General features: G+C 34.2%; 3 protein-coding genes and 1 long non-coding RNA gene across 8 annotated transcripts; 2 read left to right on the top strand and 2 right to left on the bottom strand.

Moving 5' to 3' along the window:
• Nucleotides 1-1,707: 1,707 nt before the first annotated feature.
• Nucleotides 1,708-4,470, top strand: LOC112327876 (uncharacterized). Of its 2 annotated transcripts, XR_008059382.1 has the most exons (4): nucleotides 1,708-2,251; nucleotides 2,584-2,844; nucleotides 3,322-3,600; nucleotides 3,735-4,470. It is a non-coding gene; the product is annotated as an uncharacterized LOC112327876 (long non-coding RNA). The 2 variants fall into 2 exon arrangements; XR_008059381.1 differs by having other exon boundaries at nucleotides 1,708-2,844.
• Nucleotides 4,471-7,299, bottom strand: LOC7465983 (uncharacterized). 2 transcript variants are annotated; one of them, XR_002982296.2, is made up of 6 exons: nucleotides 6,843-7,299; nucleotides 6,565-6,747; nucleotides 6,339-6,465; nucleotides 6,129-6,242; nucleotides 4,901-5,164; nucleotides 4,471-4,746 (listed from the first exon to the last, which is right to left on the bottom strand). XR_002982296.2 is itself a non-coding variant. In XM_002309338.4 (5 exons), exons 1-5 carry the CDS (start codon nucleotides 7,116-7,118, stop codon nucleotides 5,049-5,051), a joined length of 816 nt encoding a protein of 271 aa, XP_002309374.2. In that variant the 5' UTR covers nucleotides 7,119-7,299; the 3' UTR covers nucleotides 4,471-5,048. The 2 variants fall into 2 exon arrangements, 1 of the variants encoding a protein (XP_002309374.2); XM_002309338.4 differs by having other exon boundaries at nucleotides 4,471-5,164.
• A 10,729-nt stretch (nucleotides 7,300-18,028) lies between these two features.
• LOC7465984 (cinnamoyl-CoA reductase-like SNL6) lies at nucleotides 18,029-20,121 on the top strand. Its single transcript, XM_024604670.2, has 6 exons — nucleotides 18,029-18,176; nucleotides 18,262-18,419; nucleotides 18,525-18,713; nucleotides 19,285-19,438; nucleotides 19,536-19,728; nucleotides 19,815-20,121. The coding sequence occupies exons 1-6, from the start codon at nucleotides 18,053-18,055 to the stop codon at nucleotides 19,894-19,896; spliced, it is 900 nt and encodes a 299-aa protein (XP_024460438.1). The 5' UTR covers nucleotides 18,029-18,052; the 3' UTR covers nucleotides 19,897-20,121.
• A 147-nt stretch (nucleotides 20,122-20,268) lies between these two features.
• On the bottom strand, nucleotides 20,269-23,462 carry LOC7465985 (uncharacterized). Of its 3 annotated transcripts, none has more exons than XM_002309339.4 (8): nucleotides 23,171-23,462; nucleotides 22,934-23,058; nucleotides 22,706-22,854; nucleotides 22,543-22,622; nucleotides 22,210-22,246; nucleotides 21,797-21,838; nucleotides 20,716-20,816; nucleotides 20,269-20,569 (listed from the first exon to the last, which is right to left on the bottom strand). In XM_002309339.4, the coding sequence occupies exons 1-7, from the start codon at nucleotides 23,411-23,413 to the stop codon at nucleotides 20,746-20,748; spliced, it is 747 nt and encodes a 248-aa protein (XP_002309375.2). In that variant the 5' UTR covers nucleotides 23,414-23,462; the 3' UTR covers nucleotides 20,269-20,569; nucleotides 20,716-20,745. The 3 variants fall into 3 exon arrangements, with proteins under 3 accessions (XP_002309375.2, XP_024460440.1, XP_024460439.1); XM_024604672.2 differs by having other exon boundaries at nucleotides 20,269-20,549; XM_024604671.2 differs by having other exon boundaries at nucleotides 20,333-20,816.

The raw sequence follows: 23,462 nt of genomic DNA, 5'->3' as shown, positions 1-23,462 counted from the left end.
GCCACAATTCGTCATTGCATGTTTTTATGGAAAAAACACTTTGCTCCTCCATAAGATTTAAAGTAAAGCCTTTTGCTTTCATTTTCACTTTGAAAACGTTGTTGCCTATGTTGTCTTTGATCAAACACTATTTGTCTTCAAATATCACCTTGAAACCTTTTTTCATAAGTTGTCTAACACTTAGCAAATTTTGATCAATGTCAGGCACATATAATACATCTGAAATGTACTTCAAACCTGACAGATTGTTTATAGCAACAATTCCTTTGCCTTTGACAGCAATATAATCACCATTTCCAATTTTGACTTTGAAAATAGCAGTTTTGTCAAATTTCTTGAACAATTCCTAATAATTTGTCATGTGCTTTATGAAACCACTATCAATTAACAAGGAATTGTTTGAGTTGTTGCTTGTTGTAAAACATGATGCAACAAACAATTGCTCCTCTTCAGGTTGTTGAGCAATAGGATTCATTTTTTTCTTCATGTTGATGTTGTTGTGATCTGCAGATTCTTTCAATGTGTCTAGTCTGACCATATTTTCTGCACTTAATGTCTGGTCTTCGCCAACATTTTCTTTGCTGGTGATTTGTTTTTTAACAGTAAGAACATGGTGGATATGTCTCCAACTTGTTTCTATAATTTTTAGCCTTTTTTCTTTTTATTAAATCTCTTGTCTTTGTCTCCTCTTGGGTATTGAGCACTTGCTTGAAAAGTCCCCTGTATTGATTCCTCATGTCTTATCAATCTTCTATGCTCTTGTGCTTGCAAAGCATTTACCAATTCTCTAAGAGATATATTGGTTAAGTCTTTTGACTCTTCTAATGAAGAAATCTTAGACTCATATTTTTTAGGCATGGTTACCAGTATTTTTTACACAATTTTGTCATTAGAAAATTCTTTTCCAAGCAATCTTACTTTGTTTATTATGCTTAGTAATTTGTTAGCATAATCTTTGATGTTTTTTTGTCTCCTTCATCTTTTGCATTTCAAATTCTCTGATTAAGTTGAAAGTCTGTATATTTTTAGCTCTTTCATTGCCCTTATATTCTTTTTTAAGATAGTCCCAAATACCTTTTACGAATTCCAGATTCATGATTCTTGTAAATATTTTGTTTAACACTGCAGCATATAAGCAACCTTTAGCTTTGGACTTCCTTGTCTTCTTTAATTTCCTGTGGATCTTTAGTTGAGCTATTGTTGGATTTGCTGGTAAATCAGAAACAACATAGTTTTCTTCTACAGCTTCCCAGAGATCTAATGCTTCAAGATGAACTATCATTCTGATAGCTCAAGTTTCATAGTTATCACCATTGAAGACCGGTGATGAACCGTGTGAGATGATGGAATCAGTTTCAATTTCTAGTGTTTTTTTTGGTTTTGTATTTGTGGTTTGGTTTGGTTTGTGTTTTGGTTTTTTTAACTCACAAGTCCCTCAAGATAATAATACTTTGATATCAATTTGTCAATTGTTTTACACTAAGTGTAGAACATGAACATAAAAAGAATAGTATAATGAAAGAAATTAAGGAGGACAATTTTATTGATTGCAAAACACTCTTAAATAAAAAGAAAGTTTTAGTTTGAAACAAAGAATATTAAATTTGAAAATTACGTAACAAACAAATCAAATATAATTAGATTTTAATCCTGGAGACTTGGTCTTGAAGTAGAGATCTTCGGCAGCAAATTCTCCTAATCTTCTGCAGCTTTCTAAGACATTCTTTCAACAAACAACAAACAATACCTAGAGCAGTGAAGCAGCTCTCACAGGAAGCTAGCAACACCGATGCTGTCTTAGCGAGAGTAGGGGGAGGATCCATCCTCACCTAAACTTAGCAAACTAAAAGTAGAACCATGCACGTTATATGCTTAAGGATCGGCAGACAACTGACGGGCTGGTCGTTTTGGTGCCAAATTGCACACGGTTTCGCTAAATGTTTGAATAAATGTAATCCATCATCTGTGGAGTATTTACAGTAGCTTGATTGTAATAAAAACCTTGGTCATTGTTGCAGACCAGAAGCTTTCCCAATAATTCATCATCCTAGTAAGAGCTTGTTATTGGAGTTACGGACTGGTGCAAGATCCATTTCCTTCCCTCCTATTCAGTTCCTATGGGAAGATTTCTATCTTGTTACAAGTTTTCCTAAGCCTGATGCAAGGGACATCTAGTCAGTGCACAAGATCTGGAATGGGATATATATATATATATATATTATACGTTTATGAAATGTTCTTAATGTCAAAGGTGCAAAAATTTGACAATATTTTATTAATTGGAACCTATTATATTGACAATTTTTTTCTTTTTTCTTTGTATCTCAATGCATGCAATATCTTCACCAATGACAACACTCCTTGAATTTCACCCATTTATGCATAACATCTGCATGTCTATGTATGCATAGACATGTAATTGTAATCCCACCAAATTCCCCTTTTTTCTTTTCTTTTCTTGATTGCATACACACAGGGCAGGGCATAAGAAAAGCCCTGCTTATCAGTTTGATCAATGTAGCTTCTTTGGGTTTTAAGAAACTCTGTTTTTTTTTTTTTTTTTCACGAATTATAGAATGGCAGATGGCGGAGGCACGCAGTAGAAAAGATATCGGAGCTTTGAAGGACTCCACAACAGTCGGATTGGCAAAAGTAAATAGTGAAACAAGGTGATGTTTATGGCTGAAAATTCTAATTAAGCTCGTTATATTGCTCATTCGCTGTCTTGGATGTTAGTCAATTGTAATTACAAAGAGATTGTCATGTGCTCTAGGGGATTGATGTTGCTATCGTGAAGGCCACGGTTGCATGATGAAGTATTGTCCAAAGAAAAAAATATCAAGAGTGAGTGCAGATACCTTCTTAATCTCCTTCTTACAAGTTCTCATTAGCGTGAAAGTTGGTTAAAATTAATGAACATGTATTGTCTTTTCCACATTCATTGAAGAAGAACACAAATGCATGCTGGAACGTGCCAAAATCAGTCAATTTCAACCATTTATTTGCTTAATGTTCAAAAGTATAGTTTACTTCTTATTGGTATTCTAATCAAATATAGAATATTCAGTCTGATCTTGTAGCATGTTGCAATAAATCTGTTACATTGTCAGAATTTCTGTTATTGTCTTCGTTACAATAGTGCACCGTATATACCTGTTCTTGTATGTTGTCAGCTATATTCGCTGCACTTTCGGCCTCAAGTCCTCGTGCTGATGTTGCTTATTGCATACATGGTCTTACCAAACGTCTTGCTAAAACACATAATTGGACGGTATGCTCTTGATCATCTTGCTGACATCAATTTCTTACGATTCTCTGCAGTGTTTCAAGAAAATATGCAAGATGGTTGGTTAAAATTACAGTGGAATGTGCATTATATAATTCTGATAGAAGTGCAAGTGTTCCATTGAACAGTGATTGTCGCTGTTTTTTCAGTTGCTTGTAAAAATTCTGGTTTGGATTTCGTCCAACCCTAGCCCACAATATACAATAACCTGAAAGTTATGGGTGCTTTCGTGTAAAGTGGGTGGAAGCTATTATTCAGTGCGTCATATATGACCTATGGTTTACAGAAAATTTCCCAGCAAAAGTCTAGAAATGGTGAGGTGCTTAACTTGATTTGTGCTTTATGTCCCTTGTTCCTTTACTTTATTTTTCCTTTTAAAGTAAGGATTTCCCATGATTCTTGTGCATCGAAGATACTAGGGCTTTTTCTCATGACGGATTCTCAACAGATAACTAAAGAGCTTGATACCCCATGCTTGCATGAGCATTTGCAACTTTTCAAGGAGCTGTAACTTTCTCGCCTACTTGCTTGCAACTTTCTCGCCTACTTGCAACAACTACATTCTCAATCATGCAACAACTACATTCTCGCCTACTTGCTTGCAACTTTTCAAGGAGCTGTCAAAGCTTTCCAATTTATAAGGGTTGGATTTCAATTCATGTAACTTTACTTCGATTTTCCCTTTCGAATCAGAACTTCCCTCAGTCTTCTCTTCATTTGGGCAAGGTATACACCTTGGCATCATGAGCTTGTTCTTCTCCTCCATTTTATGCATCCAGTAACACTGCACTGCCCAGTACTGTGCAAACGGCAGCCATGAGCCAAGAACAGCCGTACCTGATATTGCAGCAGCAGCAGTCGAGTATGGTTGGCCATGATTCAAGTTCTACTAATCCTTTTGGGAATCCCTATGAAGATAAAAAGTAGCCATCCTATCCAGCTCAAACCATAGCCTAATTTAGAGATCACAGGATTAAGACATTTCAGTCAACAAGTTTGTAGCCGAAATGACAGGAGAGGAGCTGACAGGTTTAAAAGCGTGAGCAGCACTCCTTTTTGCACTCCCGAAGTAGGGAAATGCAGTTTACATTGAATAGTTAAGTCATCCATTGTTATACAGTGGGAGATACAATCCTCCATCTCTCACGCGTAATGGAGAAAAATACGAGTATAGTCTTCATGAATGAGATTTGCAAAAGTAATAGAATAATAACAAAGAGTTACACCCATATGAAAGTCGAGGCCTAAATAGCCCAAAGTTTAACAAGGCAGGCTTTAGTTTTGTGAAAACTTTCATGGCTACCATTCAACCAAGTGATGAGCCAATGACCGCTAGTTGATCATCTGCTTAAAGAATATTGAAGGAAGAGTGGGTGAAAGAAGATTTACAAAGCAATAACCAATGTTCGCTCATCACATAAAAGTTAAGATCGCCGAGTGCTGTAGATCAGTGTGCTTCGCTGTTACAAAATGAACGGAGAGAGAGAGATGGCAATTACTTCAACCACAAAATCAAGCAATACATGATTTATAATGTAAACTTCCACAGCCAAAATATGAAACTTCATCACTTGATACTGTCGTTAAGAGAACAGAAAGAACCCTTGCACTTACTCCTTTATAAACTTTGTCCTACTTGTATTCATAGATTCTGCACACAATCTGAAGTATAGGATTGGTTTTTCCTATCTTTCTATCTGACAGCCTTCTTTCTTCCAGGAGCTGAAGATGTTGTCCTCGTTGCACCAAACCGAGCCAGAAACTAACGTTGGAATGAAATAGAATAGGAACCGGTATTCGGATCTTGAACAGCTTTGAAGTTGTCAATGCTCATGCCAAAGCGGCCTAGCAAAGAGTTTCCCATCTCTTTCAGCTTTCCTGCTCACAAAGAAAAAATTCAAATTAGACACACACGTGTGCTGCGCAGTGGTGGAGAAGACAACGAAGTTTATAACCAAGAACAAAGAGTACATAGCCAAGAAGAGGAGAGGATTTCACACAGAATAAAGTGTATATAGCCAAAGACTAATACAATGGCATGACTCCATGACTATAAAGTACCTAAGCTCCTTTAACAAAATGATTGCATGCTCCATGATTTCGATAAGAACAAATCTTTCAAGATGTCATCACATAGATTAAAAATTTTCTTATTCACCTTGCTTCTAATGAGCAGCCAGAAAAGAGTAAATGACAGACTAGGACAAGTGCAAAAAAATGTCTAAGCAATGAAAATTTAAACTTGAAAACGCTTTCATTTTATATGGTCATGCGGACCTAAAAACATTATCTGTAACTGAGAATCCAAAGTATACACTATCAAGTCTTTCTATCCATTTTATATCTTCTTGCCGCATGAGCATTGCCTCTCCTGGCTTTGGCATCCATCCGTCAACATCAGAAATTAGAAGGCAAAACACATGATAACACCACTGGGTTGATATAATCACCAAGGAAAAAAAAAAAGAAACATTGACAGTATTATTTAACAAATGATGGACAATTGAAGAGACAGAATCTAGCCACTGCCTTGCCACTAGTAGTTTCAATTGTTTTGAAGATCTTAGGGGAGCAAGAGGTGTTTCAACCTCACTTTTTTTTCTTATTTCCTCTACTTTCTATAGAAGGCATGGCTCTATGATTGGGAGCATATTGATGGGAAGAGTAAAAGGAAGAAAGCACAAGTTTTATCCTATTGAAATTGAAAGAATCATCTTCCAATATCCAACATAAAATTGGTGATTGCAGTGTAATTCCAATTAAATACGTTTCTATCAAAAGAAAAGAAATGTATTCAAGTACGAGAAAAAGAAGAAGAAGGTAGCTGCTCCTTTCAGCTCACCAATCATCTCTTCCTTCATCTTTTCTCGCTTTTCTGCAGCAAGTGGCTCCAAGCGGCGAATGGTTTTCTTTGCTTGGTCATTTGAAGGATCGAATTCCAAGGTTTTTTTCATATCTGAAAATACAAAAATATAATTAAAAAGTTTCCTCTCCTGACAAACAGAATCTTGTTTTAAATGAGAAGATAACAAGTGCAAGAACCCACACTAACCAGCAATAGCCTCCTCAAAATGCTCGAGCTTTTCATGAGCCTCTCCTCTTCTAACAAGAGCTTTCGTGTAAGAAGGATTCAATTCTAACGCTCTTGAGCATTCCTTGATTGTGTCCTCGTATTTTCCCTAAAAAAATATATTTAAAATCACGCAATTACCATCTTGATTAGGCTTTCTTTAATAGTTGCAGCATCGACAGGTAAATTGACAATCACAAGAAAATACCAATTTCAAGAAGCAAACGCCACGATTGAAATGGCAAATGGAACGCAACTCGACGGATGACGGCACGTCCTGTGGGGCAACTTGTAAAGCAAGTTCATACTGTAGTAATGCCTCCTCATACTGCCCGTTCCCAAACAATCTATTGCCTTCCAATTTTGCTTCATTTCCTTCTTCTACACCTCTCTGTTTCACAACCAAATCCAAAAACCGAAATAAGTGGACAAGTAACATCAATCTTGCCTCGTTATTCAGCTAATTAAAAAAAGAGAGGGAAAAACCTGAATCAATTCGTCATCGTTTTGAGTATGTTGTTGTTGTTGTTGATCATCAGCGCTGTTTTCGGGGTTGATTCCCTTATTGACAATATCTTCTTCTTCGTTGTCGCTGACTCCGCGCTCGCTTGCCGTTTCAAACCCATCGGAGTCGCTTCCGTTCTCTTTTGTTGTGGTGGTGTCGCTGGTGGTGGTTTTTGATGTTGAAGCTGTTGCTTGAGGCTTTGGTAGATTTTGTAGTACGGTCTCTTCGTTTTCTTCTTCTGGCTGGATCATCACCATTGTTTTGTTTCTACGAGAGAAACACAAGCTATGATTATTTTATTTATTTATTTATTTATTTATTTGATCAACTCTCTCTTTCTACCCGCCCCACAAGGAAGGAAGGAAGGAAGAAAGGAAGGAAGCAAAGCAAAGCATCCAAATGTTCTCGAACTCTCTTTTCAATCATTTTAACGACTATCATTTACCCTTTTATTGATGATAGATTGATAGTAATTGGTGCTATCCATTACCCAAACTCTAGAACGCACGGGAGATATCATAGGTTTGAAATTCGGTGAAGTCTAGCGGCTCCATTCAGGACCTGGTAAATTCAAGATTGAAATCGAACCGGGTTAAAGAAAAAATTTAGTGTGACCCTGCAAGACCCGGTCAAAACCCGGTTGCAACCTGATGACTTTTGTTTTTTTCTAATTAAAACGAAGTCGTTTTGATTTAAAAAAAAATTGACTCAAGCAACCCGATAACCTGGTCAAAACTCGAAACTCGGGCCTTGGACCTGGCCGGCCACTGGACCGGGTCTAAAAACTATGGGTTATATAGTAAAATTACTTTTTTTGTTCTTGGAATAAAAATCAAGAAGCCTTTCTAACGTCGGTATTTTAGTCTTTTTGTATGGTCTAGAAGGATTACCCCGGGTATATTTGTTCTTTTTAACTTTTGAAAATAATAAAATGATTCCAAGTAAAAAAAATATGAACATTTGATCAACAAAACACTAAAAAGATATTTTTATTTCTAGATTCAAGAAAAAATAAATTATACATCTAGAGATTTTTTCGTCCTATCACAACAATTCTTTTTTTTTTTAATTAAGATTAATGGAGGGCATTTTGGTCTTACATTTTGAATAGTTAATATAAATATTAAAAAACTTACTAGTGTGTGCTCTCTACTAGCCGGTGCATGGGAGGCACTTATATTTTTTGAACAGCACGTGTGACTTCTTTTAACGGCCAAACAAGCTCTTATGTTGTGTTGTTAGAAGTGATTTTGTGTCATGTTCCTCTTTGTATGATGCATGTCAACGACGGTAAAGTGGTTTGTCATTGGCAGACTATATTTTTTTCTTTCTTTCTTTCTCTCTAATCTCAAAAAAGTATTAGTTGACTTTCTTTGTTTTTGGTATTTCGATTTCATTTCTTATTCTTGGCTCTTTTATAAATGTTTTATTTGTTTTCAATTTAGTCCTTATAATCACAATTTATCATATTTTTATTTTCTAATTCGATTCTTATTCTTTTGATTTTTAATTTTTTTTTACCTTTCTATAAAAGTTTTATTATTTTTAAATTTTATCATTCAATCCAAGTTCATGGTGTGTTATATTTTCTTCAATTTGGTTCTTATTCTTTTGATTTTTTTCTTCTGTTAAAGTTATTTTTCTTTTCAATTTAACCCTCTAATCTAAAATGTTGGGTTGCCCTCTAGTTTATTTTTTATTTTGATTTTCTCCCTCATTCTTTTAATTATAATTTTTTATTTGAGATAATTTTGTGTAATTGATTTTTTTTTTTTATGGTTTCATCCTTCAACATTTGATTTGTTAGAGATTGTGCTTCGTAGTTTTTCTATTTATGGTGCTTCTAGTCTAATGACTTAGGTTACAGGTTTAAAAAGTTAATGGGGTCGACATCCTTTTTTTACTTACTTTTTTTCGGTTTCATCGTTTGATAATAGTTTTTTTTTTAAGATTGATTTTCTGATTTTCTTCAATTTCTTTTCTATCATGTTATTCTGGTCTAATGACCTGGAAAACAGGTTTTGCAGGTTAACCCGAGTTAGCTTGCCTCTTATTACTCAAGTCACATGTCTATCAAACTAACTTATGTTGACTCAAGCCTTTTATATATACACACTTTTAGATCCAATTTCATACTTCCATTATCTTTTTTTATCATCTAATTAAAATAAAACCAACTTATTAAACTCGATCATGGTTGTAATCCGAGTCGTTTGTTTTTCTTATTTTTTTTGAAGGCATTTGTGGCACCTAGACTATTGTTGTCTTTTTCTTATTTTCTTATTCTAATTTTGGTTTTTATTTCAAGTGATGTTTTTTTAACATGTTTTCTTTTTAAAATGATTTTTTTAATTTATGTTTCAATTAATATCCTTCCTCTATAATTATTAATATGTTTCCACATAGATGAAATTTATTTTTAAAATAAAAAATATTTATTTTTAAATAATATTTTTAATATGTGTAGTTTTGCATGATATTTTTTTCTTTTACCTTATTCAATCAATTTCATGTGTGCGTCTATTTCTATTATCATTTAATTAAATAAAAATCTGATTTTAATTAAAAAAAATTCAGTAAACACAATCTGGTAAATATTCCATGTTACAAGATCAAATATATTGATTTACATCTATTTCTTATTTTTTCAATTTTATTTTTAGTTATCGTTAATGATTTTTTCTTATAAATGGTTATTAATTTATTCAATTTGATACTTACATAAGCTTTTTAATTTATACTTATAATTTTTAATGTAAAAAAAAATACATAAGAAAAGCTGGCATATCCAAATTTTTTTATTGAAAATAAAATATTTGATCTCTAGCGGAGTGCATGTTAACTAGCTAGTTTGGCTCTAAGACACACCATTTCTTGCTACAGTAGAACTGGCTGAGATATTTTAAATTTTTCATAAAAGTTTTTCGAAGATGAAACTTCCTCCTGACTACTGATTTAAGCCATGTTAGCCTAAAAGTATTCCTCATTTTTTAATCTTAATTGTTATGCCTAGAATAGGTTAATAAACCCATTAAAGATGGGTTTGGGGCGAGGTGCAGTGGAGCCTCCTTTTTTTAACTTAGTTGTTTGTTAATATTAAATAAGCATATATGGGTTAATCATGTTTTGTTTTTATTTTTTATTTATTTGGATTTTTATTTAGAGAAACCGGAGACTGGGTGATGACTCAATACCATTGGACTCAGCCAAGTGCTGAGTCCACGTATATATAGATCTAACGACCCACTAGACCTGACACCTCTGAGCTCAGTCAAGTGTTAAGCCCATACATGTATGAGTCTAGCAATCTACCAGACCCAACACTCTTGGACTCAGTCAAACACTAAGCCCAAGCATGTATGGGTCTGGTGATATAATTAAGTCAAATATATTTTTTCTCTGATTAAGTAAAAGATATTTTTCCTCTTATTAAGTTTGAGATTATTTTTTCTCCGACATGGAAGAGGGGGGAAAGTGATCGAGAAAAAGATGAGGATGAATTATAATAACCTATTGAATTCTTAGAAGACAAGGTTTTGAATCTCCACTCTCCATGACACATTTTATTTAAGAGTCTTCTTAAAATATTAATGTATTTTCTCTCAAAAAGATACTTATTTAAGCATTGAATAATCTTTAAATTCACCAAAAAGAACTTTTTGCAGGTATCAGACACCAATTACCAGCCACCTTGGCTAAGGATGATGGATCAGATTGCCAAAACCAAGAGATTAACCAATTATCCAAAACATAAACTTTGCCTTTGAGCTACTTGGATTTTTTGGAACATCATCAATAACACCATCTATGAAAAACTAATCAAAAAGTTATCGATATTTCTTTTAAAATTAGTTTATCAACGTCTCCAATCACCATCAAATACAGATAATCAAAACACTCCTGAAATGGGATATGTTATGGCCCTTTCTACATTTGTTGGCACATTTGTTCCATTAAAGTTTCAACAACTCTTTAATAAGAAAAAAAGGCTATGCAGCAATTTCATCGCTTGAGTTAATATGGTTTTTCTACTTGCCCATGGGCTTAATGAGACAACCAAATTTAGGCTAGGCGTTTTTCAACTTCACGAATGCAATTAGAGCCTCGAGATTTTAAAAAACTTTCAATAAGTACAAGTGGAATGTTGATTCAGACCGTAAAACATGTGAAGTTTGTTTGTCAACCATCTATAAGATATCAACTAGATAAACTCTATTCTCTCCTCTTTTGGAGTTGAAACAATTATCTCAATAGAAATGTCATCAAGCGATTATTATGCCTTAAATGGGCAATAAAAATGTATCATGGTCATATACTAAGAATGTGAATTAAATTATTCACAATAATGATGTTTTTTTTTTCTTTAAATGATATCTAGGGTAATGACCTCACAACCTTTCAAGGATAAACAAATTTAGTTTTTCTATCGCGATTGTACAGTTTACCTTGGAATGGATGGATTTAAAGCCTCCCTAGTGCAATTGCACAACTGTGTAATGATGGGATTGACATGACATCCCTCCGAGGCAATGATCTCACAACTTTCAAAGGATGGAATGGACTCAGTTTTTCTAGTGTGGTTGCACAATTTACCTTGAAAATAATCAACTAAGTCTCTCTAGTGCAATTGCACAACTTACCTTTAGAAAGAAAAAAAAAAAGAATCAGCTTTTTCATATTGAGAGGCTGAAGGCAAGGGAGAAGATGAAAAAAATGTTTAACAAGTCTTTTGGAGCAACTTTCCTAACTGGCACAGGTCAAGAATCAGCTTTTGCATACCACATCCATCAATATGCAGATGTCTATACAAGCAAGCCTGAGAACTTTTTGCTCTATCCGCCTGAAGCATGGCTTCATGTACCTTTTCATATCAAGATCATGCCACATCATGTGAAGGTATGCTCACATTTTCTTCAGAAAAACTTTCATTTTTCTCTTCCTTTATGAATAGAAAATGACAGTATATTGTTGTTCTGTGAGCTATCTTGAGGCTTTCTTCATTCTATCCTGGATGCTGTGTACATGGCTGCCTCACCATATGTTACATTTCATTTTATAAATCATGCAGGGTTGTCGGAACTCAGAAACAGATTGTATTTCTTGTTTTTGTTTTCTGTCCAAAGGAATAGAACTTATCATTTTTCTGCTATATGTTGGATCTAGATGTCCCATCATCTTTCTTGTGGATGTGATTGTCACTCAAGACTGTTCCATTGAGGGAATGATGCTAGATTTCGATTCTGGAGAAAAGAAATATTTTCTTCTTTCCAGGTCACGTCTCTGCTTTTAGCACTTTGTCTCCTACTTTTCTTCATCAGTCTCCTTTGTATCTATCTGTATGAGGTGAAGCACTTTGTCAAGACATCGTCTAAAGACTAGTGATATATATATATATATATATATATATTGGCACAGAAGCTGAAAGTTTAGCGTTTTGCACTTGGGAACTTTCTTTTTTTCGTTTTGGGGAACCCAAATCAGAATAGATAAAGAACAAGGAGCATGATATTTCTCACGGAACTTCATAGATAGCAATTATGCATTATGATCTCTTGAACCAATCTCTGGTTTTTGTTTTTTTGTCAAATTCCATCCAGAAATATCTATCTACTTCTATGCTTATAATGTGATTTTTATTTTCCTAGGTTCCATCAAGCTCATTCAAGAATCAATAGATTTTCATTTTCAACACGGTTATCTGGGGCTGGTTTTGGCAATTTTAAGCATCTGACTCACGTATTTGGATGATGACTCTAAAGTTTGTTCAGACAATGATGTTTCAGAAATGAGGACATGACATCAACCTTTCAGTTATTCTGGTAGGGACTAGGAACACAGGATTATTTCTTCTTTGGTTGCATCTGAATATGCAGAACATGCCCTTATGTATGTGAGGAGTTGTAGTTTGAGGTTGCAATGAGATTAGGTGACTTTCTTGAACCCGGAGAAGAGTGCCGCCCTCCATCGTAGTTAAGTCTACAATAATATATTCTTTAAAATCTGCTCTTGGTTCTGCAGTTTCCATTATTTGCAATCTCTTACGAACAGAATGTGCATGCCAGTTGAAACACTCTCCGGCAGTTCATAATTTTCTAAATAAAGCTAATTATTTGGCCTGTTAGTGTAGTTGTTCGTAGAATTTGTGGTCTTATTTTGTTATAGTTCCAGTTATGCAGCTGGATTGTGACCTTGCATTGCAATTTGGTGCATTATGCGATGATTTGCAAGGCATGTCAAAGTGCTGTCATCTTTAATTTATGATTATATATTACTGAGAACCAATTATATATATATATATATAATAACTAAGATTTGTGCGTTGAACTGCAACTTGGAATACACCGTTGGATTCTTTTCCCTGATGGTTGTTAGTTGTCACTGTACCCGTGTCACATTCCTATAGTTAGTAGTTACCACTACTATTTTTTTCCTAAAGAATGCGTTTGGAACACCGTTTCCAAAAAATTAAATTTTTTTTTATTAAAATTTAATATGGTTTGTATGTTTTGGATCGTTTTGATGTGCTAATATTAAAAATAATTTTAAAAAAATAAAAAACAATCATTGGCATGCATTTCGGCACAAAAAATTATTTAAAAAGCAACCGCTGACACACTGCCAAACACTTTCTAAAAAATGTTTAGCTGCTGGGAGTGTTTTAAAGAAGAAAAATCTAATAATCCGGGTTATGGTTTTTACTAGATAAATAAGTTGGTTTTATTTAAATAATATGAAAAAAAAATAGAAGTAACAATAGTAAATGGATAAAAAAATCACAAAAAGCATCATGATAAGCAGGGAAAAGAATCTTTATTCAATAGCGAAAAACGATGTTTAATTCTCAATTAATTAAATATGAAAGAATAAAATAAAATAAAAAAGAATAAAAAAATCAGTGTGAGTCAACCTGAGTTAGCATGATATATAGACATATAATTTATGGATAAAGGGGCAAGCTAGTACAGGTTAATCCGTCAAACCAGCGTTCTAGGTTATAAGGATGGGATAACCCGATAGAAAAGAAATTGAAGAAAACATCAAAACTATTTTTTTTAATAAAAAAATAATGTTGAATGACAAAAATGCAAAGAAAAAGCTAAAAAGATATGTCCACCCCAATTAACTTTTTAAATATATGACCCAGGTCATCATGCTATTAGTATTATACATGAAAAAATTGTTAAGTCCAATCCCCAAGAAATGAAACACTGAAAGACAAAATAAAAAAATCACACAAAAAGATTTGAAATAAAAAATAACAATTAAAAAAATAAGTTAAAATCAAAATAAAAAATAAATTAGAGAACAACAAGTGTTAAATTGAAAAGAATAATAACATTGATAAAAAAAAAAAAAAAACCCAAAAGAATCAGAACTAAATTGTAAAAAATAACATACCATAAATTTGAATTGAATGATGAAATTAAAACTAATAAAACTTCTATAAGAAAGCCAAGGAAAAAAAAATCATAAATAAAAAAAATAAGGACAAAATGAAAAAAATTAATATATGATAAAAACAGTAAAAACAAAATGTCAACACGCATTAACTTTTCAAACATGTGGCTTAGGTAATGAGATTGCGATAACCTGATAAATCATTATTTTAAAACTCGACCTGACCTAGTGGTTTTACGGATGACCCAAGTGATTCGGGTCCTGGGCCGAGCTAAGTTAAAAAAAAAATAGGGGGACAATTGATGCGGGTTGATCCGGTCAAAACACCAGGTTGACTCGCAACCAAATCAACCCACGTAAAACCTAGTCAAACCTGTTGACTTTTTTAATTTTTTTTCAAAATGATATCATTTTTATAAAATAAAAAAATAGGGTTGTCCGAGTTAAACCGAGCAAACCCACCTGACCATTTTGTTTAGAAAAAAAAACAAAAACACAATAAATATGGATTGAACAATGAAATTGAAAATTACACCAAAACCTTGACAAAAGAGCCAAGTAAAAAATTAAAAGAAGAAATACCAAATTGAAAAATATTATAAACAACAAATTAGAATTGAGAATTAAATTGAAAATAAATAAAACTTTCATAAAAAGGCAAAGGAAAAAAATTATAAATCAAAACAATAAGAACCAAATTGGAAAAATAAAATATGTTAAATTGGAAATAAAAAAACTAATTGAAAAAAAAAATCTATAAAAGGGTAAAAAAAATTAAAAATCAAAAGAATAAGGACTGAAATTAAAATACTAAAAATAGGACAGATTGTATTTTTTAGGAGAGTATAGAGAAAAAAAAAAGAATAAAGATCCAATGATGACAAATCGTCTCACCTGCAACCACGCGCGCAACATTAGAAGGGTTTATCCGGCCACCAGGAGGCACCGCTCGTACCTCCCAAAAGGCACAAGCACCTCTCACTCAGTAAAGTGTGATAAACACACACTAGCAGCTTTATTGATTAAAAGATTAAAACTTCAAGATAAAAATACAAAATTACCCTTTATATTTATGAGATTACAATAAAACCTGTTTGAAAAGACCAAAAAGCCCCTAGATCCATGATTTATTTATTGCGAGGGCAAAGTGGACTTTCCATTGTATTTTAAAAAACACAATACCCTTTATCAGGGGTTTTAATATTTTTGAAACTGAAATAATTAAGTTATTTAACTGTTTAAAACTTTTGAAAAAAATATGCGCATACCTCTGTATAATTATTAAATGACTAATGAACTATGTAAAAATATCAAAATATCCCAAGACTTATGAATTTGTTTAGAAGAAAAAAGGCATCTTTTCATTATAACTTTACACTATAACAGTGAATAGAAAAATTAATGTTTTTATGGCTAGAGAATTTACCTTCCATTTTAGTTGTGTTTTTTTTTTAATGCGTAATATGTGACTTTACGAGGAATCTGGTGTGGATGTAGATACGAAAAGGGTTGTATTTCCTAAATTTGCATGCATGTATGTACTGTAGCCTTTAAGATATCGGAAATTTGAGTGCTCTGCGAACCCCTTCTTCTCCAACAATGGGCCTGGTGGCTTGAGCATCATCATTCGATGTCCTTTGGATGCTATCAGGTAAATATATATAGCTCATTATCCTTGAAATTAGATTACTTGGAAGCAGGTTATAACAACATTTGATACAAATTTATCTATTGCACTGAATTTGTTTATGATTTCATGCAAAAAGAGGTTCATTAATTCCATTCTCGATGATTTGCCTCTCTTTTGTTCCCTTCCTCAATTTTTTTTTCTCCTTTGGGTATCTGAAACGCCTTTTCAGTTGGCTGGAGGGTCATGAAATCTTCTGTTTAATTGTTAGTACTCGCATAATGATGTATAATACCTGCTATACAGTACTCTACGTCTCAACTACATCAACAAAGCTGTGGATTATGAGGTCAACAAGTAGATACCCAAGTAGACAAGTCAATGAAATACGAGTGGATGGCCTACTTGTAGCCATATCAAAGTAATAAGTGACGGCCACACAGGACTCCTTCAAACCGTTAGGTTCGTGGGTAACCAAAACTGCAAAAGCATAAAGCTTTCTCCTTCTCTAGGGAACGACTACTTTCTGGTGCGTTCTTTTTTCCACCTTGTTTCCGCACGCAAACCCTTCTTCCTTTCATGGAAACCTTGTCCAAGAGTGGCAACCTTGCATGCCCGCCTTCAATATTATCTTCAGGAGTTGATTTTTCAAACTAACCCTAATTAAGCTTTAATAACATAATCAAATTACTCCCACGTAAGTAATGAGGCGAGGCAAGCAAGATCATACTAACATTTGAAAAAGGTAAAGTCAATCAAGTTTCTCCTAGTGGTGAAGTTAGTTTGATCATGCAGCTCCATCCATCAAATTGGATGAATTGTGTGCTCAAAGCGAACAAAACCCAATGATTCAAGGTTTCTTAACAAGTTTCATGCCCACATGTCCCCTTGTATTGTTATCACCTAGCTAGCTATCTGCAGAGCACATGGTCGACGATTACCAAATATTATTTCACATCAAACTCGTTACAACAGAGCATGTTTACTTGTCCAACCTCAACATCAGTAGATTCCTCCCAAACACAAAGGCACGTTTTCTACCTACTTAAATTAAACGATGCTTTTTAATTTATTAAACCCAGGAAAACAAAGGGAAAATCATGCAATTCTAGTGGTATAACAAATATGCTTTGAGCCTGAAAATCACTATATTTAAAGTATTAATTGCTTTTATTATATTTGTTGCATGGTTAAAATAATATATCTTCAGAATATAGTAAAATTTTAAACTTATAAACAATAACTTCTATAAGTTTATTAAAAAGTTTTATTTTATTTTTGATAAACATAAACAGAGAATTGTAGAAACAAATTAGGGTGAGAAAAATTATTTCTTATTTTTTTTCTGTTAACATCAAACTTGTATTTATAAATAAAATATCATTTTAGATCAATATATATGTAAAGTTTAGAAACACACTTTTTTAGACTTTTATATATATATATATATATATATATATAGAGAGAGAGAGAGAGTGTTTAAAATGTAACTTTTCATTCAGATTATTTAAATAATTTGACAAGAGATATCTGTATAATTATTAGATTAATTGATTCTAAAAATTTAATTGATTATCTCAAAATAATAAATTTCAAAAATAAAAAAATATTTATATTATATATGACTTTTCCTCCAAATCTTTTCTCCAATATTCAAATCTATTAATTTGATTTTCCTCACGTTAGAAGATATAACAAATCCTTTTATTTTTTTAATATAGAATAAATGTTTTTTAACTACCTATGTACAAGGTATATTTTAACAAGCATTCCACGTCTAGACACACTCTTGACACCTGAACGCTCAATTTCAGGGACTTCGAAAACCTACCCTTCCTTCCTTGGCATTATTGACTAATAAAAAAAAGTTAACTTGTACAAAACTTATAATTTAGTGACGTCTAATAGCATTTTTACCGAAAAATTCGAGGGTTTTCGTGCAATTTACCCTTGATGAAGAAATCGAAACATAGATAGGTCTTTCAAGCGAAAAGATGGTGAGTAGATGGAAACGTGTAGGAAAATAGTTCACCAACTCTTCTTCTATTCTCTCACCTTCACATTCTCCCATAAACATTGCGACATGTGTATATAAAAGCTCATTAAAGAAGGAGCTAGCTAGCAGCAAAGAAACATCAACAGAAAGAAAATCGAGAGAAAGCTAGAATGGATATTGAAGAGCTACCCTCAGTTTGTGTTCTTGATGCCTCAACCTATGTGGGTTCTTGGATCCTCAAGGGGCTGTTGAGTAGAGGATACACGGTTCATGCAGCCATACAAAAGAACAACGGCAAGTGCTTATCTTCATAATAATTACCTGCTTTCTTTGATGATTTTGTGAATCAGTTTTTCTGTTTTGGGTGGTTTTTGTTCAGGAGAGACTGAGATAGAGAAGGAAATAAGGGGCTTGGGGAGAGAGGAGGAAAGATTGGTGGTATTTGAAGTCGATGTCTTGGATTACCATAGCATTCTAATTGCTTTGAAGGGTTGTTCTGCTATGTTCTGCTGCTTGGACAGTAGAGACGGCTACGATGTATGTTGATTAAGTGTCTACTAGACTTGCTAGCTTATCCATTGCTTCTCAAAGTAATTACATTTTGTGATTAGGAGTGATTGTTTTCATGGTTAATTTGGGCAGGAAAAAATGGTTGATTCGGAAATTAGAGGAGCAATCAATGTAGCGGAGGCTTGCGCACAGACCGATACCATTGAAAAGATTATATTCAGTTCTTCACTAACTGCAGCGATATGGAAAGAGAGCATTTGTTCAGAGAAGGATGTAGACGAGAGGTCTTGGAGTGATCAAGAATTTTGCAGGAAATTGAAGGTTTGGATCTCTGAAAGATTTCACCATCTATCTTGATTGTGCGCTTAATGCCTCTATTTATCTTTCTTTTTCTCCACTGGCGAGCACCTTGAAATAATAGACTTGTGATGATGATGAACTCTTTCTACTCACAATTTCCCATAGTAAGCGTCCTCTATACCTACGAAACTCATTTTAATTTATTTTCAAGTTTGAAAAACACATAATAATTAATTAAATAAAATAATACTAAATTAAGCGTAGTTAATAGTGGTAAGAAGACTATTTAATTAAGTCTTAATAATTCATAAAATAATTAATATGTTTTGATAAAACTAAAGAGTGTTTAGTAATAATGAAGTGCTGAATTGTCACCAATTTAGATGTTTTTCTTCCCAAAATACCCTCTTGAGATATATTAATTAAAAGAAACTTATCAGAAATCAGGTATTTTTCTATTTATTATATTGCTGAAAACATTGGGATTAAATAATTATTCACTCAGATTTAGTTATTTATTTATTTATCTGGATAGCCATGTAAATCTATGTACTATAACTACATCTTTTGCCATCTCTTGTTTAATTTACAGTTATGGCATGCCCTGGCAAAGACTCTCTCTGAACAGGCTGCTTGGGCTTTAGCCATGGACCGTATGCTTAACATGGTTTCCATTAATGCCGGCCTAGTTCTGGGTCCTGGTGTCTCTCAGCAGAACCCTTTATCAACCATGTCATACCTCAGAGGTAAACATGTATGGCACGACATATTCATTAAAAAACAAAAAGTGGCATCTTACTGTAAGATTCTGAAATGATCCTCAAGCCACCAAACATGTAACAGGGGCAGCTCAAATGTATGAAAATGGGGTGCTGGCCTATGTAGATGTGAACTTCCTGGCTGATGTCCATATTCGAGCTTTCCAGGATCGGTCCACATGTGGCCGATACTTCTGCTTCAATCAGACGGTTACTACCGAGGAAGAAGCTGTCAAGCTTGCACAAAGCCTGAACCCTTTAATATCATTACCGCCAAGGTAATTGTAATAAAATGAAGGGTTTCTGTTGACGCAAAAGATTGACCAATTTGGGCTCATTTTGCGCTTTAATTAATCATCTACAGGTATGAATACCAAGGTAATGAAGTGCACGCTGAGAGGCTTAGAACAAAGAAGTTGAACAAGCTGGTCGAGGGTGCTGCATAGACTTGTTCATGGGCAAGGCAAGGTCGAGTTCAGGTCGGGCCTGCATCATCCTGGTTTATTTTTGCCTGCCTTTGTAAAAAGTAAAGTTTTCCGCCAGCTTTGTGATAATGGAGCGTGTACATCTTCTAGTTATTTGACTGGAATCATGTAGGAAGTGTATTTGATGGTTGATCAGCTTGAAAAAAAATCACAATCTAGATATGAAATTGATGGCTAGTTGCAACATTCTACTACTATAGGAGGTAAGGGTGGCTTCCTTCGATGGCAGCCTCGCTGCCTCCATGTTAAACTTGACACCTGGTTTAAAGGAGACTCGATCATCTTTTTTGACACTGAACAAAAATAATGCTTCTGTGCTCCACTTGAACAAGGTTGGAAAGTGAATTTCCCGATATAGGAAGTAATTCATTCATGCTGGCACCCTAAAAAAATCACATAGAAAAAACAAATTGCATTTGCTCATGCCTCGTCAAATCACAAGAACAAGTCAGTGCATGTTTGTGCCAACACATCCAACATTGTAACCAGAAATCTTGCCTCTCCCATGCTGGGTAGGCATAAACCATGAGGTGGACGATTTCTCTCCTCCGCTGCTTCTTGCTAGCGCAACTCATGGAGGTTAAGGTGGGATAAATGGGAGGAAAATGTAGGACCTGCATTATTATTGGTCAAACTGAAACAAATGTTTAGGTTGTAGAATCTTGATTGAAGATGTTTTAAGCAATAAGACGAGGGGAAACTATGGAGATGATTTTCCAAATCTAATCAATCACCGGGATCTAATTAGACAATTCAAGGTCCAGGAAACAAAACAAGTACCTAAACATCTGAAAATCTCAAAGCTAGAAACTAGCGTTCCTTCCTTCTTCTTGATGCTATCTCTAAGGCCCATGCTTTCCCCACTTCAGTCTGGAACTTCCCTGCAAATTTTTTGAAAAGAATTGCTAAGGCCCTGATGGCTGCGACAAATAACACATGATATAGTCTCACCACTATGTTTTTTTCCCCAACATGAACGCATGTGTGCAAGACTTCGAATTCAAGTTATAATAATAAAAGCAGTGGAGTTTTGAGAATTTTACAATTTCAATCCCTTCTTATTTTTAAGACACGATTCTCTCTTCTTTTTCTACGACCTGAGGCATTAAATGAAGCCAAAACTGAAATGCATTGAAGTATGATAACATGGCGCCATGAAAGGGAACACTGTGCACATTAAAGTATCACCTACACTCCCAGAAAATAAACATAGCCACATTGGAAAATTTGATCATTGAATAAATTCCTCAAAGTCTTTAGTCCTCCAGCGACGTAGGTTATGAAATTTTATTTATGGATAACTGTTTATTACTGCAAACTGCTTCAGATGATATTCTACGAGTCAGCTGGGTCCTCCACATTACCACTTTAATTAAGCCCTTTGCTTTGCTATTAACCCACTGATCCAGCAACCAATTTCTTGACTCGTATGTTCTTGACCAAACCTTCAACTTTTCAAACCCCGACCAATATATAAACCTAGGCCTTCTTTAAACAACACCCAAATATCAAGAAGTTTTCTTATCTTAAGGTAACTGTTGCCTCAGACCTTACAGATAATATTAGAGGTTCCCTTCAGAAAAACAATTGTTTTACTAGATTCTTACAGCATCAATGCTTACTTCTACTTCACCGAAAAAATGAATACTCTTTCATTTTCTTTTGTCCATGAAGAAATTTAACAAAGAACAAAAAAAAATTAGAATGGTACTATCATATGCACGTAGGTTGTATTTGCTAGTCAACATTGCCCAGGTTAGCTTGGAATTAGATTTAGCTCTTCTCAGAAAAATTGAATCCTCCATTAAAATCATATAGAAAATATAAAACAGCCAGAAGATGAGCTCGGAAATTTACATACCAGCGGTTGACTGGAAAAATTCTTCCAAGTCTTTCCCTTGCTCTGCAGAAAACCAGAAATGACTTCAGTTTCCATTGTATTTTTTTTAGGTTTTAACCCAATGAAAATAATAATATAGTGAAATACTACAAAGAAAGGGCAACAATGTCAAATAATATCCATACAATTAGGCAAATGGTTATGAGATGTATGCACTATATAAGACAACTACATGCGGCTACTCGTATTTTAAATACAGAAGAATATTTGACCCTATAATACAGACTGCTACAGAAAAGAAGGCCATATAACTGTAAGAACAAGACACAGGCTTTATCTAAAACAATTTCCAGATCCTTATAAACAATAAGCAGGTGCTTGATACAACTCTGCACTTATGAATACATGAAGGAAAGGGAAACAAGAAGCCTCACCATTTTCATATTCTAAAGCTTGAAGGATCATCTCCACCTAGGTAGAAACAAAAGGAAAAGAGCAGAATCAGACCATCCGTTTTCTAATTCCTTAAAAGTACCAGTGATTAAACACAACTCATCCATTAACCCAGCACATGACATTCTAATTTGACACTGGCATTGTCCGTGCAATGAAATTCATGATTTTTAAGCTACATCATAGATTCCTTATTTGATATTCCTTCCTAGCAGATTGTTTCTTGTACAGAATTTTACAATATCCAAAACAATTTCCACATTAACAAAATCTCGAAACACTCCCACAATAAAGACATTAATAAACGCTAATACCTTATCAAAATCCTTAACAATTTTAGCTTCTGGTGTCGAATTCTCCTCGTACTCATTCCACAACTCACTCATTTCCTTCGCTACAAATTCACAAAATCAATTGGTTCGCCATTAAACAATCACATAAACAAAAAGAAAACATAGCAATAAAACAAACTACAACCTCTTGACTCTGCGCCAAGCAATTTGCACATATGCTCCAATGCTTCCCTCTCTTTTCTGCTTTTTTCAGCCTTCGGAACCCCATCCGAGGGCGTTATGTCTCCAACAATTGCCTCAGCGATATCATGAACTATCGCCATTTTTATACATCTGAAAAAACAAAAAATAATAATAATTACCAAAAACTATCAAATGCAAGCAGTAACCAAAAAAAAAAAAAAAAACTAACTTGTCACGATCAATGCCGGGAATATCAGGAGCAATCAGAGCCATTAATCCCATTCTGTACATATGATCTGATATTGACTCTGGTCCTTTTATGCCCCTCTTTACCCATCCTGCTCTCTTCGTAGTCTATTTATTTCAAAAAATCAAAACAAAAAATTATAGCATATGCAAACAGAACAACAACTTTTTGAGCCAGTTAATAAACATTTATCGATTTATTTTGATTCTCAGTTCTCACCTTGAGGCGGTGACAAAGAGAGAGAAAATCAATCGTGGAGGAAGGAGAGGGCGAAGGAGAAGGAGAAGCGGTGTCGTTTGTGGTGAGGGAAGAGGGAGAGGAGGAAGGTTGAGTGGCCATACGGCGGAGTTTGGAGGGAGTGAAGGAATTGAAACGGAGTTGAGCTGAAGTGAAAGACGGTGCGAGGAAGAGTAGCGCGGATGATGATGATTTACAGAGTAAATTTCGGCTTCCACTTCCCATTTTTGGATTTCTTTTCCTATTTGTTTTTTCTTTTTTGGCAATTGTTTAT

This window comes from Populus trichocarpa, chromosome 6 (genome assembly GCF_000002775.5).
Source record: "Populus trichocarpa isolate Nisqually-1 chromosome 6, P.trichocarpa_v4.1, whole genome shotgun sequence".
Taxonomy (NCBI): domain Eukaryota; kingdom Viridiplantae; phylum Streptophyta; class Magnoliopsida; order Malpighiales; family Salicaceae; genus Populus; species Populus trichocarpa.
The sequence above is the reverse complement of the archived record's forward strand: the minus strand, read 5'-3'. Positions and strand labels throughout refer to the sequence as shown.

What these genes read in the sequence shown, in the direction of transcription:
- LOC7465984 (XM_024604670.2), top strand. Translation starts at nt 18,053, where the DNA reads ATGGATATTGAAGAGCTACCCTCAGTTTGTGTTCTTGATGCCTCAACC. An exon ending in ACAGTAGAGACGGCTACGAT is followed by an intron (nt 18,420 to 18,524) that starts GTATGTTGATTA and finishes TAATTTGGGCAG; the next exon opens with GAAAAAATGGTTGATTCGGA. An exon ending in TTAATATCATTACCGCCAAG is followed by an intron (nt 19,729 to 19,814) that starts GTAATTGTAATA and finishes AATCATCTACAG; the next exon opens with GTATGAATACCAAGGTAATG.
- LOC7465983 (XM_002309338.4), bottom strand. Translation starts at nt 7,118, where the DNA reads ATGGTGATGATCCAGCCAGAAGAAGAAAACGAAGAGACCGTACTACAA. An exon ending in TTTTGAGGAGGCTATTGCTG is followed by an intron (nt 6,243 to 6,338) that starts GTTAGTGTGGGT and finishes TTGTATTTTCAG; the next exon opens with ATATGAAAAAAACCTTGGAA. An exon ending in GATGAAGGAAGAGATGATTG is followed by an intron (nt 5,165 to 6,128) that starts GTGAGCTGAAAG and finishes CTTTGTGAGCAG; the next exon opens with GAAAGCTGAAAGAGATGGGA.
- LOC7465985 (XM_002309339.4), bottom strand. Translation starts at nt 23,413, where the DNA reads ATGGGAAGTGGAAGCCGAAATTTACTCTGTAAATCATCATCATCCGCG. An exon ending in CTCTTTGTCACCGCCTCAAG is followed by an intron (nt 23,059 to 23,170) that starts GTGAGAACTGAG and finishes TGAAATAAATAG; the next exon opens with ACTACGAAGAGAGCAGGATG. An exon ending in TTGTTAAGGATTTTGATAAG is followed by an intron (nt 22,247 to 22,542) that starts GTATTAGCGTTT and finishes GTTTCTACCTAG; the next exon opens with GTGGAGATGATCCTTCAAGC.